Source organism: Serinus canaria, chromosome 1 (genome assembly GCF_022539315.1).
Source record: "Serinus canaria isolate serCan28SL12 chromosome 1, serCan2020, whole genome shotgun sequence".
Lineage (NCBI taxonomy): Eukaryota > Metazoa > Chordata > Aves > Passeriformes > Fringillidae > Serinus > Serinus canaria.
The window spans coordinates 44,965,738-44,983,538 of record NC_066313.1 but is presented as its reverse complement, the minus strand read 5'-3'; the positions used below and the strand labels follow the sequence as shown (position 1 = coordinate 44,983,538).

The following is a 17,801-nucleotide window of genomic DNA, read 5'->3' as shown; positions in this document are numbered from 1 at the left end:
CACTAATAATTGTGTTGTAGACAGACCTAACCAGAAAGTCTGTCAGGGTCAAGCTGACATCTAAGCAAGCACTGGAGTCTGCTCCGAGTGAGGAGAGGTTAAGAAAACCTGGATTCCACCAGTGGGAATGAAGTCCAGACTGATGTGTTTTGAGCAGCAGAATCTTGGCCAGGGATTAAAAGCAGTGATGTCTCTGAAGGAGGTTAAAGCAGCTGTCTTCTGGGTATTTCATGTTTGGTTTAGCCTTGGAGAATTCTAGGTTCAGTTTGTTCCTTTCAGTACCTGAGCTCCCCTACCACACAGTTTTCTGTTTAATTTCTAAGGAGCATTGTTATTGTAATAGTAATGGCATGAGACCAACCTACCTTCTTTGACCTGACTGGGAGTCTTCTTGTTTGCACTTGGCTAACACTGTCACTCAAACGTCACTGAGTTATGTTACTGTATTATTTTCCTGGAGCTGACTGACCTTTCCTAATTATTGTAATGTTTCATTTCTTTACTGTTTTCATTATGTTTCATAATTGGTGCTGGGTGCATGTATGTATACAAAGACTTGTAGAATGGTTTGGATTGGAAGGGACCTTGAGAGTCATTTTGTTCCAAACCCAAATACCTCCCCCAAACACTCTGCCGTGGGCAGGAACACTATACATAGGTATATCTTCAGTCTGGTTGTTTGAATCCACTGTGCAGAGAATCACTTTTTTTGTAAGCAGCTGTTTTGTTTTGTTCCTTCTAGACATTTAATACTCATAAATCTGAACTTGAAGTCTCAGACAGCCCTGGAATATCATGCTTAAACTCTTGGGTTAATAAATAAAATGCAGCTCCTTTGCTGCTTAGTAAAATATTTTAGATATGGTCTTTTCTGGTCTTGTGCCTATCAGCATGCCCTGGAATTTGATTGCCAAGTGACACACGGGGTTGGGTTGTTTCAGTTTGCCAAGTCCATTTTGGGTTTGATTTCCTGTCTTTAAAGTGTTTCAGGTAAACCACAATTGTCTGGACTGGAAAGTTAACAGAAGGCACCTAGCTACTGAAAAGACATTATCAGTATGTGGTGCCACAGTCATTTTCAGAAACATTATTGGCATGCCAATAGCTGTCTTAGGTTGTAATCATGTAAGGGCAATTGGATATGGAAACACCCTGAATCTGTCAAAACACACATAGCAGCTGACAGTGTGCTGAAATCAATCACTTGCTCTCTTTGCTCAAGTGATGTGTGCAGTCTGTACCATAATAAAAGTAGGCTTGAACTCCTCAATATTTTAATATGTGACAATGTTAATATGTGACCATACCAAAATTTAAAATGCACGGACTTCTATTTCCTAATTAATGAATACTTAGGCTAATGAAATCACAGTGGCAATTTTAATCCCCCATATTTAAGAATCTCTGACTCACTGTCAAAGGAGAATATAGTAATGGCAAAAATAATTAGGCATTTCTGTAGCATGCTTTTACATTGGATCTGAAATCATTTAGAGGCAAGCTGATATCTCCATGATCATTGTGCAATGGGCTCTAGGAAAACCGTGTTAATCAGGGAGGTTGGACCAGGTCAGCCCACTGGCGGTCCCTCCCAACTCTTAACATTTCTGTGATTGTATCATTTTCTTCCAGTAGATAAGGAAACAAAAATTACAGATGGGGGAATTGTCAAGGTGAGGTACAGCTATATTAGCAGACTCCTAAGTAAAGGTTGTGGAGTAGTCAACTATAAGTAACTGTGTGTGTTGTGGCCTCTTTCAAATCAGCATAAAGTTTACGCTGAAATTGTTCCTGGCTACATTTTGAAAGGTTTGCAAAACAGACCACAAAATGAATGCTTATCAAAACGGTGGAGGTGGGTGTCTGACTATAAGGGGAGCTGCAAACAGAAACAGAAGGGATTTGGCTTTTGTTTTACTGCTCTGGCTGTTGTTCCACTGAGACACAGAAATCGAACACTGGGCCTGATGAAAGTGTAAGTGAAGGGGGGTAGTGAGCTTCCTGTGCCAAAAAGGAGCATGTATTGGAAAGGCTGAATATGGGTAAGGAAAATCAAAACAGTTGATTATACACAGTATAATCAAAACACAATCAAAACAGTAATTATACACAGATAGTGCTGTCAGTAACAAAGAAGAGTTAAAGAACAGAAAAGGCAAAGGTTGTTTTGTGAGGAAGCACCACTGTCACATTAACTTGGGGAAGAGTTTGGCTCGTGGTGTTTAATGTCACATCACTCATTTAAAGCCCTAAAAATAGTGTTTATAATAAAACCCCTGACACAGCCATGACTGGTGTGATTCAGATGGCCCCTTTCCTTTTTTAATTTGTGAGCAAAGCTGCTCCTTTGAAGAGAAGTGTTTGTTTACAGTTGTTTATCAGTGCAGGAAATGGATCAATTAGATGGAACTTTCTAAGTTAATTGAGTGCCACTACTGAAACCACCTGACGTCATGCCGGTGCCAGCAATGCCAGCTGAGAAATCTCATCCTTGTTGCTGTGGGAAAGACAAGGACACGATGGGAAATGTTATTTTTGGCCCTCAAAAGATTAAAAATTTTAAATATTTATAGAGTCTTATCTAAAATACTGATTGGTTATTAGTGCCTTGAATTGAGGCAGGGATGTGTGAATCCCTAGAGCTTTATGACCATACCCCATCTGAATTAATCTGAACCATTAACAGGGAATTGGCACTCTGAATTTTCCTCTAGCTATATCCTCCTTTACACACTGCACTGCCTTTATTTTTTTCCTCTTGGATTGTTTTGCTAATGATCTAGAATGTAATACCAGCACACACACACACACAAAATAGCTTTCAGATTCATAACTCTTTGAAATATTTGGTTTCAGAGCTATATTTATATCAATTTTTTCCTGGGTTTTTTTCCTGGTTTTTTTTTTTCCTTTCCCTGCTACACATGCTTATAATCCTTTTTGCCTGTGCAAAAGCAGAATGACTTCATTAGCATGGTGCTACCTTGTCACTGTACTGAGTTTTGCAATCTTTTTCTTATTCAACAATTCTTCCCTACTGACTTAAGGGAGTTTAGAGAGGGGGAGGGAGGAGGCTTAACATAAATATTCTGGGTTATTTATTCCTGGCAAATTGATGGCCTGTTTTGAGACTGGAGAAGCTATTGGATGCATTTGTTAGTGTTGCAAACCCGTATTTTTCCTGTCAGTTGAAGAACAGCTCTGGCTTATGACAACTGTGATGAGGTCTTTGATAATGCTTCTGTGGCCTGTAGCAAATGGGCTTATTGTGGGAGCCAGGAAGCCTTTCAGAAAGCCCCAGTTTCAGAGCTGAGAGAGAAACAGGAGAGCACAACCTTTAAGTAAATCTCTTCTCGTCTAATCTTGAATCTTGCAAGAGAACCACTTGAGGCTACCAGTGAGGTTGAAACTACTCAGTGTGGCTAATGTTTAGCATCTTATATGAAAAAAAAACCAAACTAAAAACCTCTTTTCCTCTGATATGATTTTGTATGTTGCTGTCAGGCTTGTGGTAAAAGAGTGAATGATCTTAGGATGTACTTTAAGGGCAGAGCACACAGGAAAACCCTGCAGGTCAGTTACCTTAAAAATGTCTCAAATTCAATAGGCCTGGGAGCCTAAGGCAAGCTTAATTAAACTTAAAGGAAAGCAAAAATAAGAATTTAAAATGCTGGTTTGGTTCTCATAAACCTGAGTAAGCCAAAGTCTGGATTACTCAATGCTGTATGGTTGTGGGATTTGTTTTGTGCGCATTTTCCTGCACAGTGCAAATTCTCAGCATCCTTTTCTTTCACTGTGCATGTGTGTCAGTCTCTGAAGAAGGAGGGGAAGGAACTTAAGGTTATGATTTGTGGGCTTAGAATGTCCTCCCTGTCACCCTTTTTCCTCTCAGGCCACCTGCAGACATGCTGGAAAGTATTTGTAGGGAAAAGGAGCTAACAGTGGTACTCACTGGAGTAAAAACCTGAGACACTGCCTGTGCAGCTGTGTTCCATGCCTGGGCCTTGGAAAAGAAAAGAGCTCCCTAGAAGGGATTGCAGAGCCCCACTTTGCAGTGAAGTTTAAAAGGAAGACACAAGCTGGCCACAACCTGTGGCTTTGTGGGCTGAAAGCTTATCACTTTTGAAGGAGCTGAACCCCAGGACCTGGCACTGTGGTATTGTTTTTCCTCTGTTAAAAATATTGTTTAGGGAGCTCTGTGTAACACATCTTCACTGAATTATCTTTCTCCCTTTCTCTTTTTGATTAAAATATACATGGCTTTATGTTTAGTTTACTTTTCTGTTAAGCTAAACTAAAAGCTTTGAAGAGCTTCTGCAATGGATTTAAGAATCACTGAACCAGCTGGCTGCTTTTCCTTGCTGTGAGAGAAATTAGTCAGATTCCTGCTCCTCTGTGCACAGGTCCTTAGTTTCTGTAGCTCTCAGTGTCTCCTCCTTCATCTGCAGCCTCCAGCTGATGCAGTCTAAATAATGCATATTTGGTGCCAGTTCAGGTTTCTTACTGTCTTGGCCATGGCAATGCCCAGTGGCAGATGATTAGGAAAAGTATAAGAACAGGAAGGGATGTAATGGTGCTTCTGTGGTGTAGTCTCCTACCTCCAGGCAGGTCAGGAATTTTAACATTCAGGAATAATACCTTTGGTTTTATGTAGTGTGATCACTCTCTGTCCACAGCAACATCCTGAATCATATGCTATAAATGGGGAACCGTATTACCTCCATGTGGTTTTGAACCTACCTCTGGCTGTCTACTCTGGTGTTCCAAGTTGCTGTACTGGAAAAAGAAAGGAACAATTACTCCTTTTACCTGCTTTCTGCCATTCTTGCCTTTCCAGGCCTTTATGTAGTCTTTCTCTCTCTCTCTCTCCTTCAATGAAAGTTGTTGCACCCGTCATTACTCACAGTGAAGCCATGGCATACTCTGGACATTCCTGTTGCCTTTCCTCTCAGCCTTTTCTAATTCTCTGATGTCCCTTTTGGAATGAAGACAGCACATAGATGAAGCCCAATTGTTTGGTTGGGATTTTTTTATAGCACAAAATATTGATGTTTCTTCAATCCCATTTCTAGTAAGTTCTAACACTGAATTTGCTTTTCTGGACTCCTGGACAAGAGGATTGCATTCTTAGGCCTTCAGCTGACTGTTACTAATACAATTTTCCCCCATGTCTATTGCTTTTTACTGAAACACATTGAATTTTATTTTTTTGCAAAATATTGCCATCTGCACAGAGCCACTTGCTCCCTCTCCCACCAGCTGTATCAGGGAGAGAGAATTAGAAGGGTAAAAGATGAAAACTCGTGGGTTGAGATAAAGATAGGTTAATAGGGAAAGCAAAATCTGCACACACAAGAAGCAAATCTAGGAATTAATTCACTGCTTCCCATGGGCAGGCAGGTGTTCAGCCATCTCCAGCAGATCAGAGCCCTATCAGGTGTATTGGTTACTTAGGAAGACAAACATCATCACTTCAGAGGTCCTCCTCTTCCTCCTTCTTCCCCCCATGTTATATACTGAGCTTGATGTCAGATGGTCTGGAATATCCCTTTGGTCCATTGGGGTCACCTGGCTGTGTTTCCTCCCAACCTTCCTTGTATCCCCAGCCCCCCCCCCCAGCATGGCTGTATGGAATTCAGAAAAGGCCTTGGCCCTGTGTGAGCCCTGCTCAGCAATAACCAAACCAAAACATCTCTGTGTTATCAGCCCTGCGTTCAGCACAAATCCAAAATACTGTCTATTCCAGTCACTGTGAACAAAATTAACTCTACCCCAGCAAAAGCCAGCACACTGCAATCTGAGAAATAAAGTTTTCTACCACACAGATGTGGTCTATAGCTCATGTTAGTAAGCAGCATAGTTCTTGCTGGAGAGCCCTGAATAGAAAGAAACAGGGAAATGCAAAGTATTTTAAATATTTAATCTGATTCTACTTGAGCATTAGCATGACCCATGCTCCAAAGTCACTGAAGTGTTCTTGAAAAATACCATCATCATTAGTAAGCAGCTTGCAGTGTGATTGCTGGTCAGATGTGTACACAGGGAGGAGGGGAGGTACCCACCATGGGCCAAGGTAAATCTCCAGAGTCCCTAAAGGGGGGAAACAATGGCTTAAATTTAAAGATTTATGGCAAGCTTTTAAAATATGCTAGCTATTTATTACTCCAAAGCCTAAAGACTTTGGGATTTGTTTCCAGTGTCACAGCTTTGAAAAATCTCAGTGCTTCGACTATTTTCACACAAATTCTGAAATTACTGATCTTCATCTACTGTACCTTGCAGGCTTTTAGCAGAATATAAATCCACATTTTTTAGTAGTCAGGCAGAGACTATTTCAAAACTGTTCCTGATTATATGGGGCTGACATAATTTTAAAGAGTAGCTGTATGGGAGTGTTTCTTTTAAAACCACACACAGCATGGCATTGTAGGATTTTTGCACAGAGAAGGAAATAAACTAGGTCAGCATAGGTCAAACTTCAGTCTTCCAGTGAGAAAAGCATCTATTTTAAGTGGAAGATGAGAAATGATATAGTAACTGTTACCCTGAAGTGAAAAATGGTGCTGTTTATGTATTTAATTGGTCAGGGTTTGCAGCGGGGCTTGGAATTCCACCGCTGTCGGATCTTGCGCTGTCAATCCCGGGTTTTCTCTTGCTTAAAAGACTCCCAGTGAATTTATTTGGAATGGTTTCTTAACAGGTGTTTCCTCAAGGCTCCGAAGGCTGTAAGTGAGAGCCGTGCTGCGTGTCCGGAGCTCTCAGCTGCGGTCACACACAGCCTGACACAGGCTGCTGTGTTTACCCATCTGTGGCCACGCTGACAGCAGGCTCTGGCGGCCCCGCTGCCCGGCCGGGGCGCAGAACAGATGTCGGGGATTAGGGGGAGGATCTGGGCAGGCTCTGGGGCTGCGCGGTGGCGGAAGTCATTCATTGGAGTCGTTCACTGGGGCTGCTGTGCCTGTGCTCAGGGGTCGTCCAGAATGGACCTCGGTGGTTTTGTGTACCTCAATTAAAACCAAATGTTTTCCTGGTACCTTTTAATTAAAGGGAAGCGTAAACCAACTCAATAAGATAAAGTTAGCACGCCAAGTGTATTTTATTTCGACGGTGCTCTTCCCAGTCACCCTGTGGATGGAAAGGCTGCCTGGTGTGTCCTGCTGGGAAGGGCTGTGAGGCAGGAGGTGGCTGTGCCTGACCTGGGGCCAGGCAGCCAGTGGAGCCCCTGCACCTTGGACTGGCACTCATGGTCAATTTGTCATTTTGTCAGTGGTTTATGCTTAAGGGAATGTTTCCTGTGGGACCGCTTGTCTTCAGCTGTTGGGTTTATCGATGGCCCTTGTGTTTGGAACCTTCTGTGCTCGGACATCAACCATGTGTGGAAACAGAGGGGTAGCACAAGGTGACCAAGACTGAGCGGTGCATGGCACTAAGTGTCCCCTACAGACATTGAATACTGCCCCACCTCACTGGGAGGCTTGTCAGGCATCTCACTGAGCTGGAAGCTAACTTCTGGCAGCAATTTATTAAGTTATGGAATCAGAGCAGGCACCTGTAGCTGTGATTTATGATATGGAAAAAAAAAATTATATTAATTGTTACCATATTGTGATGCTGTTGTGAAGATTTCAGTAAAGGGTGAAAGGAAGGAAGAAAGATAGACACACAAGGTGCATCTCCAGGCTTTGGCAAGAGGGTGCAGTGGGAGTTGATGCAGATTACTTCATACGTGACAATACAAGGCACAGAGACATGGTGGCTCTGTGAAAAAGTTGTATGTGCTCAAGCAGTGGCATAAATTACTCTGGGAATGAAAACAAAGGAAAGGAGCAAGGTTTTATAGGAAAAACTATTTATTTATGTAAGGCTCAATGAATCTGAGTAGAATTGCAGTCATGCTAAAATAACCCAAAGCCTTTTAGGGCCTCCAGGAGAGGCAGTATGATAGTAAAGAAAACTCTGAGCTAGCTGCATTCAAAATATGCTTTAAGAATGTAACCATTGAATGAAGATAAAATCCATGTGCATATGTAGTGACTGAGCTAGTAAATTACTCTTCCTGGAGAAATAAAATGTTGGGGGGTAATGGCTGTTATCTGATACAAGCCAACCATTGCTGTAACAGATTAAGATCTCTAAAGCTGAGTTTAAAAGACACAGTTTTCCAGAATGCAGAACTCCCTCTATGGAAGTGGTGTACTTTCAGCTGCTGTTGACTTTGGTAAGAATTCAACATGCTTATCAGTTTATAAACCCATGTCCCAATTCCAAAAACTCAGAAAAGATCTACTTCTCTGAGCCTTGCAGTTATGAGATGTAATTCTTACTGTGTATGATTATTGGCCATTTTCTGAAATTCTTGAGCTATGAAGGAATCTATAGGATGTGAGACCTGGGGAATAGTGTTATCCTGGTAAATGCAATGTCAAATCATATTAGGAAATAAGCAAGTTAAAAACAGAAGATCAACCAGAGTGTTTTCCATTTGTGGGTTTCAGTGCTGTAATTCACTGCAGGCAGCAAACCACGTGTAGAGTTGCAGTACTCCCCAACAGGTATCAGCCTGCCCCATTTAAATTGCTACATCAGGACTCTGGAGAGCAGCAGCAGTCTTGCTGACATCAACGCATTTGCCAGATTTGGGGACGAAATGCTGAATCTAATTTGAGCTAATACTGATGGAGGTGTTGCCACAGGCCATTTTAGATCTTTGTGTGTGCTGTAGAACTTGAGTTTTGGTCAGCAGCTTCAGTCAGGACCTAGAATTGTTTAGGTGGCTCAGGCATGTGGATAGATACCTGATTATACTTGCCTGAAATACTTAGTAGTGTACCTAATGTTGGGGTTTATTAATGCACTCTCTTAAGAAGGTCTGTAAAGGCACAAAAAAGCTTAGCATGAAGACACGCACAGTAGCAAAACAAATAGTAAAGGAATAAATGCAGATTTCAAAGATTTTTCTTGTTTAAGTTAGTAGAACAATCATGTGAGATGGGGCAAGTATTATTCCATACTAATACAAAACTGCTATTTTCCAATTAAATATTTGTTTGTTTGAAACTTTACTTTCAAAACACTCCACTGAGGGTGGTTTTATATTTTGTTTTTTCTGAGTTAGAGCATATACCCAAATTCATACCGTGAAGCCGCGGCAGAGGTGAAGTGATCTTTCTGCCCCTGCTGGAGTATCTCTTTCCTTAGGAATGCTAATACTGAGAAGGAGGGAACATCTTGAAACAAATGTATTTTATGTGAGGAGGCCAGTGCTGTTGCAGTAGCAGAGTTGGGAAATTTTCAGCACACAAAGCCAGCAAATTTGAAGGTTCTGAATCTTTTTGTAGGTGTAACTTAGCAAGTTGTACAAATATCCTGTATCTTTTCTGGCAAGGAGCAGCTTTTTCTAAACATAATTACTCCACTGGAGTTTGAAATTCAAAGGTGGATTCCATACATTTATTTTTTTTCCCCCTGCAGCTTTCATGATAAAGGCACAGTTATTAAATAAGGGCAGCTACTCTACAAGAGTCGTTGGTCTTAAAACCTTTACAGAAACTTAGAGACACTGAACAAGAGTGGTTACATGCTGAACATTACTTCAAAAGGAGAATGTAAAGTACAAATTTCTTATATGTAGAGTAGCAGTTTATCCTGAAGTGCATGAAGCAGTGAACAGGACAAACTGCTACATTGTCAAGTCTGTCCAAGTTACTCTTGGTGTGATTTGAGGGGGAAGGAGGGGAAAAAAAAAAGATTCTTAAAGAAGTGTGTGTAGGTGTGACCTTGCTTTCATCCTGGCATCACTTCCCTGCATGTTTCACATTGGCTCAGTGGAGTTCTGGAATTGTGGCAGGTCACTGCCCAGCAGCTGTGGCTGCCCAGGGGCCTGCTCTGCCACACTCTGCAGGGGAAGTTCATCTTAAGTTGGAGTATAAAAAAGGATCATATTGTGTTGCACAGCTGTGTAATTGGACACATCTCAGAAAACTCAAACTATAGTATAATTCAGAATAATACCAAGCCTGACTAAGGTGAGGAAAAATAAATATTGGATGCCATAAACAGTTTCAGTGAGTTTTTTTCCAAATTGCTCATGATTTTAATTGGTGCTGGAGAGGCTCATGCTAACACAGAAGGGTATTTTAATTTTTGGGTTTTTAACGTGAAAAAATAATTAGTGCCTGGCACTGTTTAAGTAAAAATTTACTGAGATGTTTCGTCCACTCTGAGGAGAAGGTCCTTTGTTAATGAGATCTGTGCTTTCTAATAAAATTTCAGGAATCCACTTACCCATTTACATGAAACATGATTTTGCCACTAACTTTTAACCAACAGTTTTTTCCAGATGACTGTGAAGAAACATAAATTTTCTCTTTTTTTAGTTTAGCATAATGAATAATGAAAAAAATTACAGGCTGCATGGAATTGAATCAGAGTTTACACTGCTAGTGAACCATAAAATCAAATTAAATCACTATCTGATTCATTTTCTTAATTCTCTGCTATCAGAGTCATAATGGAGGGTAGCATGGGCAGGCTCCCTGTTTAATTGGTACTGTTGTATACCATTTAATGAATGAGATAAAGTAATTTCTTCCTTAAGAAGGACTGCAGATGTAGAATATATCTTTAGTTAAAACAAAACAGAGCTTATTTTAGCATCCTGTGGGATACATTTGGCCAATGATATGTTCATGTATCTATCAAGTATTAATTTCTCTAAGTTACATTAAGAAATAGAATAAAAATAGGTTGATAACTTGCTGTGTTCCTCCATTATGGAAAAAGAGTTCCTGATAAGAAAATAAAAGGATCTAGAAGATCCTTTCAGTGTGCTCCTATGGTTTTATAGCTCTAATAGTCCTTTAAAAACTATGGCTGTGTATGTGAAGTTAGTTTTGGTGGGTGTTTTCTTCCCCTTGAAGGTTTTAATTTTTGATTTGAAACTTTCTACTACTAATTCTTGATCATGAAATAACTTGAAGCAAGTGATTTGTCTTTTTTGAGTTGACATTATATTTTTCTTGGTCTTCTGTGCTTTAATTTGTATTTTCCTGCTTTCTTTTATCTGTCATAGCCAGCAACTTCATTAATGAAAAGCTTCTTGCCTGATACCTGGATCTCAAAACATCTTGGGCTTTACTAGGAATGCTGAATACATGCCTTTGTGCTGGTGTTGGCAATTTTCTTTTTGCTCAAAGTACAGCTCCTTTTGTCCCTCCCTGCATTTATATCCAGGTGCTACATTAAAAATATCAACAAGCCTCATAGCTAGGGAGCTAGACAGTGGATAGATTTCTTACTCTAGGCTCCCATGTGTCTTCCAAGTATGACTGGCAAATTTAAAGAAAGGGGTAAAATATTTGAGTGAGGTGTCTGATTTTTTTTCACCTTTCCTCCTTCTACTGGTCCCAAGGGCATGTGTTGGTATGAGCAGACTGGGAGAGGGAGGAAATAGTTTTGAGACTGGACCAGTGCGTCATTGTGTTAAATGCAGCCAGCCAGTGAGGTCATTGTTTTCATCTGAGTCATTTTAGAGTGAAAACTCTTACATTATGGAAAACATTGCACATCTTTATTTCAGATATGGAAATACCCAGCCAGCCTTTCAGTGGCAGTGCTATGCTGATTTCATCTGAGGTACTCCTGACTCCCAGTGGTGTAAGCAGGAGGGGAAATCAAATTCTTCTGCCTCATTTCTTAACACTTTGCCACTAACCCAAAGGGCTTATTCTTCTGGTACTTTTCCAGCCTAGGTATTTGTTGAAGAGGGAGCTAGTAAATCTGTTGATTGCACCTGTCAGCCCTGAATCTACCAGATCTGTCCAGCCTGGAGCTGGCTGAAGTTATGTTGCAGGGAAAAGTTCTTAAGCACCAGCTCAGGATGAGGCTAGACTGTGTTTGTGTGCCCAGGGAAAATCCTTAAGGCTGCATTCTTGGATATTGGTTATATTTCATACTTGGGCTCCAGCAGGCTCATTCTCCATGTAGTGTGATTTAATTGGGGGACTTGGGCAATCTGTCCATCTCTGCAGTCAGTTTGTGTGACCATGGGCTAGCCCTGTCATCTCTCTGCACTTACATTTGAATGTATGTCATCTCCAAGGTCTAGGGTCTGATGTTTGTAGCACCTTGAGGATCTTGCATAATACAGGAACTTTAAAACTATCTCTGTATTTTCCATAGTATTAACAGCATGGGGTGGAGATAGTGACCATTCCACACAAACTATAATAGAAATAGTAGGAGGTGTTGATTTAATGTAACGAAGCTTTTTTATCATTTGAAGTGTGAGAAAGCCATTACTAGCTGATGCCTTGAGAATAATTTATGAAAAATGGGTTGGTTTATGACACAGTAACTACCAGTTGTTACGTGGCGTGGAGTGCTTGGGATGTTAGCTTGTGGCAAGTCTTGTTTCTCCTTAAGATCTGTTCAGTCACTTGATTGCTAAAGAATTAGTACTTCTATCCATTCGAGGTAAAACTTCCAGGCCTTTTGAAAGAAAACTACCCAGTGCTAGCACTGAGACATTCAGTCCCACAGTTTCCACATTTTGGACCCAAAATGTGCAGACTGTGCACAGTGCAGTTCTCTAAAGGAAAACGGGTGGGTAATGGTCTGCAAACTGTAAACATACATTTGCTGAGGAGTTTGCTCCATGGTATTGTTCATAATATGCAATAGGATTTTTTTGTGCATGGAATCTATTTCTCTTCCTACTGAAGTTAGGGATCAAATTTCTTGTGAAAAGCATTTTAAAAATTAGAAAAGAAAGAGAAAAGAACAAACCTGCAGTAAAGATGTCAAAGTTGGAACACCACTAAAAGTGCAACAATTTCAAGATTGGGGTAGATGGTATTTTACTTTCTATTGAAAATATTTTCTAGACCTTTAAAGCAATGTTTGAATTAGCCCTGTTGAGTCCATAGACCAAATGAAAGGCCATCTTTTGCAGGAATCTGAGTTTTCAGTGCATTGCTGTAATGTGTCCCAGTGCTAACTTCTCAAAAAGAGAAATAGGTTTGTCCATAGCCTTCAGATGGGGCACTGGAACTTAAGTGAAGCTGGACTGTTTGCCTAAGCTATCAGCACCAGTGGGAAAATGTCTGTGCCTGAGGGCCCAGGAATTGCACCTCAGATCGATGGGCTGGGTGGGGCAGGCTTTGAAGGAGCCGCCCTCAGTGACTGAAAAGTGACTGACATGCTTCCATGTGAATTGCCTAACTTGGGATGGGAGTTTGCTGGGCTTCCCCTGCCCCAGCTCTAGCCCTTCTGAAGTGGTGTGCTCAGCCCAAGCCACTGGTCTAGAACTGCTGGGGGGGAGGCACTGGCAGACAAGTCCACCTGGTGCATCTCAGTTGGCTGCCTCCAGCTGTGTTGGTGCAGCTGGACATTCACTGCTTCCTGCTCTGGCTGCCCAGGCAGAGCAGATGGAGCAGCAGGGCCAAGCTCCCAGAGCTGCACTTGCAGCTCCAGCCACTAGTGTCATCAGTGTCTGAGAAGTCCAGATCAAGAGTACCTAAATGATGGCAGTGAATATTTCTTGTCCCTCACAATAACCATGTGGCCATCCTCTCCCTCACTCCTCCTTTTCCAAGTGCTGCCAAAAGCAGTGCCATGCTATCATCCACACTTGACTGCAGGGGACCCAGTGATGTGCCTTCACTGGACTGCAGGTTGCATTTGAATCCCTAGTGCACAAAGCTGGAATTGAATGAGTATGAAACTGCAACTGAGTGACTTACTGGGTCCTTATCCATGTCTCATGGAGAGAGCTGTGATCAGGCTCCAGGCACATTTCCAGGAATAATTTTTTTCATGCTGGAAATATAAAGCCAGCTCTTTCCATCATGGTCTTATACTTCTGCTGTCCATTTTTTATTAGAGTTAAGATATGTAGATATATGAGGAAATGAAATCATAAAAACTTTCATTTTTCAAAATAGGAATTTAAATTTTGTCTCGCTTTTCTTGAATTATATGATTGAGATCCTTGCTTGCTTTGTCTGAATCATTTACTGGTCCCCAGCTGTCTAACCATGCTGTGATAAGAATACTAGAACAGTGTGTTTATTGACTTTCCATCCCTGGGCACTTTTGGCCTTGTTCTCCTCGGAAGTTGTTGAAAATAGTGACACCACCTATTGGTGAAACACTACAACAAGGAATGATGCTTATGAACATACTAAGAATAGTAAAGTGGAGAAGAGAGCTTGACATGTACTCCAGATTGTATTGCAATTTAAGGTGGTTTTCTTTTAACAATCTATTCTCTATTTCATATGCTTGTGCATGACATGTCCTTGAGGTAAAATAAGCAAGGAAAAACAAGAACTCCAACCAACAAATGTAAAAGCCCACCTTAACCTGTGCTTTCTAAAATATTAGTACAAAGACAATCTTCCTGGTCATTCTGAATGGTCAGTACTATTACTTCTTTTAATGTTTTTAAAATGAAAAGAACTAAATTGTCCACCCTTAAAAATGCTATTTAGAAGATGTTAAAGGTGTTGGGACTTAAATTATTTCCTCCTCGGCTGCAAAATAACTGGAGCTAACTTTTTCTTTCTTTTCTCGTTCCCATTCTTTATTTTTTAACAAATGTTATCAATTCTCTAAAATGAATGCTTTGTCTGTGGCAGATTAGTCAGTATTTGAAAGGCAGTCTACTGGTGGCAGCAGTTTAAGTTGCAGCATTCTCAGAAGCAGGACTTGCATTAATCTCAAATGGTTTTGGGGGGTGCGTTGTGATTAATGGTCTCTGGCAATTCACCTTGGGTGTGATAGTCACTAATGTTTACATCAGCAGACAGAACACAAATGACTTAGTTACATATCATGGGGCCTCTGTGATGACAGAGACGGTCAATATTTAGAATTTGTTTAAAAAACAACCTATTTCTACTTCTGCTTTGTGTGATGATCTTGACAAAAGGAGAATTGTAGTGGTTCCTGTTTGGTATCTCTGCTTTTTTTTTATCTTGGGGTGATAACTGATAGCTGAAGAGTGTTATTCACAGGAACTGGGTATTGAAATGCCATGTTTCACTGAAGATGTATTGCAGTACTGTCTTTGCCGTTGTCATGACTGGCTGAGCAACTGGAATGGAACACAGCAACAGCTGGGAAGCACGAGGAAAGCTTTGTAGGGATAAATACGTGCTCTTACTGCAGCTTCCATCCATAAGCCAGCTCTCTGCCCTGCTAGTGGGGACTAACCTAAAAGTGCTGTCTATGGATGTCCCCAGAGCACACTGGGGGGTTTGCTGTGAATGCTCTGCTGAGGAGCTCCCATCCTGTGAGAAGAGGGTGTAACCCTGCAGAGCTGTGCATGGAAGACAGACCCAACTGTTGTGAAGCATTACAGTCCTGTAATTCCAAGAGGAAACTAGAGATGAGCAGGAAAGAAACCTTCCAGATGAGCTGAGGAATGGAGTAAAACCTTGCTGAGGATTGTGTGGGAAAAGGCTTCCTAGTAGTAAAATGAGTGTCTGACAGGGTTCCAATGAGATGAATAATTTTACTGTTATGGTGAAGTTTTTGGAAAGAATAATACTTGAGTAAAATACATAATTGCAGGCAAAAAGTATTTGGCTTTGAGGTTTTTTCCAACATGCCACATGTCCAGTTCATAGCCATTGATTGAGATGTCAGCATTTGTAACAGAAATAATAGCATTTTAACTTCTGTTGTACACATATTCAGGTTGTTCTGCACTATGAAAGTGTGTCAAGTTGCTTTCGGCTAGAAAAGCAAGAAGTGGAACGTAAAATATTTCAATCAAAAATGTGAGAAAATGCATATAGAATACTGTGGCACTTTTTTACCCTTTATTAGCATAGACAGAGGAGGGGTGGTGAATGGAAATGCTGATGTGATTCTGTGACTCCTAGCACTTGCAGGGTCATGGCCAAAGAAAAGCAAAGCATGAGGATAAATCTTACTATGTTTTACACTGTTATTACAGCTCAACTTCTTGGCTACCAATAAAGTTATTAATTCCTTGTTATTCCTGTACATCCTTTTCCTTAAACAAGCACAGATCAAAACTGTCTGTGTGCTTCTGGCATTCTCATGTAAATGTGGGCATGAGGGCTCCCAAATAATGGGGAGCTGGTTCTGTGACTGGAATGTGTTTGCTTATTGTCTCTGTGGGTGGCAAAGTGTCCCTGAATGTTTTAGCACAGTCTAGCTTGCTCTTGGTTTCAGTACAAGATTTGCCACTGATCCGTCAGTCCAGCAGTGACATGGAGGATTTAACATTTAAAGGTGAAAATCACTTTTGGATGTACTCACTACTGGGCAACCCAAGGGCAAGTTGCTGCTAAATATGACTGAGTTGTTAGATGAACAACTTTAGACAGAGATTGACACTGGGAGAAGATGCTAGATGCTACTGGTAAACATCCTGACAGAGCTTTGTGATGGCTTCTCTTAGTTTGAGAGCTTTACTGTAGTGAGGGGGGAAGTCCACTGCTGTGAGCAACCATTCTCATCTTAGGAGGTGTATAACAACAAATTTTATCTCCAGTGCATTCAAAGGCTAAGTAGATGTTCCATGTAGTTCCATTTGCTCTGTAGCTCAGCTGTGCCTTTACCTGTACCATGGCCTGACACTTCAGCATTGCAGGGCTTGCGTGCTACAGCGTGAGACAAAGCTGAGCCAGCTGAGCCTGTGTTACACTGCTGACATACCGGTAGGTTCTGTCTGTGTGGCATAAAAACTATTGAGAAGGAAAGACTTTGGCAAAGAGAGAGGGCAGTGTCCATAACTGAGGAGAGAGCAAAATCTGTCTAGACACTGGAAATGCTGTTGAAACCTTTCAGCCTCTGTTTCAGTTGTGTGGTGCACACAAAGAGTTACAGGGGAAAAGAAGTCCTCTCTCATGTGTAGCAGAACTTAACAATGCTGATGGGAAGTATGTGTATTCCATGGAAGGGGTGGTGAGGTAGTCCCAAACTTTAATCACCATTAATTTATCTGCAAAAGGTTCTAATGATCTAAAGTAGCATTTCTGTAAATAGTGCAATATTTTAACTTCATTCCATAACTATTTGTGTATGCTGGAATATGCAGGGTTTTCCAGATATCTTCCTTCTCAAATCCCACCAAGCTTTTTCTTCAAGCATTACAACAATTAGAAAAATGTGAATATAAACTTTGAGCTCTTTGTTTGTAAAAAAAGCCATTTGCTGGATGGGAGTGAATCTTTCCCACCCTGGGTTTCAGGCAGCAGTAGCTTGAGCAGGAAGTGCTGTATTTAAGTGGAATATGACTGAAACATTTTAGTGAGAAATGTTGGTTTTTTTTTTGTGTCACTTTGATGCCACTCAGAGATTTAAGGCAGTAGATGGGAAGAGAGTAAGCAAAGGGTACAAAAGGTAGTCGAAAGTGCAAGCAGAATATACTTACAGTGCTCTTCTCCATGACTAAAAATGTGTCTGCCTGGATCCTCAGCTTAATATCATTGGAGGATTTGGTCAAAACGCATTATTTTTCAGAGATGTTTAAGAAATTTGAGGTCATAAGGAATTATTGAAAAATGCCACCACTGTTTGTTAATTATTGCCCCACCATTCAATTTCAACATCACCCAGACCGTGGATGCAGTGCTAGTTTGATGCCATCACTCCACCTTTTTGCTTGTAAACAACCACTTAACATGTAAAAGCTTGAAAATACTCATGAGTTATTTGTTTGTTTTCTTCACAGGCTGGAATGGTGTTAAGATGTGGATACTTCTGGTTTGGCTTGTTTCTTGTGCCCACTGCGTGCCTTGTTAAAGACGTGGCATGGACAGCGT

The 17,801-nt window shown here is 41.0% G+C and overlaps 1 protein-coding gene across 2 annotated transcripts in view; it reads left to right on the top strand.

Moving 5' to 3' along the window:
• The window catches only part of ATP8A2 (ATPase phospholipid transporting 8A2), a 278,317-nt gene that overhangs the window by 225,946 nt on the left and 34,570 nt on the right, over positions 1-17,801 (top strand). For both annotated transcript variants that reach the window (XM_009102837.4, XM_018908513.3), the window contains one exon: positions 17,711-17,799. In XM_009102837.4, the coding sequence (XP_009101085.3) occupies positions 17,711-17,799 (89 nt within the window). The remainder of the gene's footprint in view (positions 1-17,710; positions 17,800-17,801) is intronic.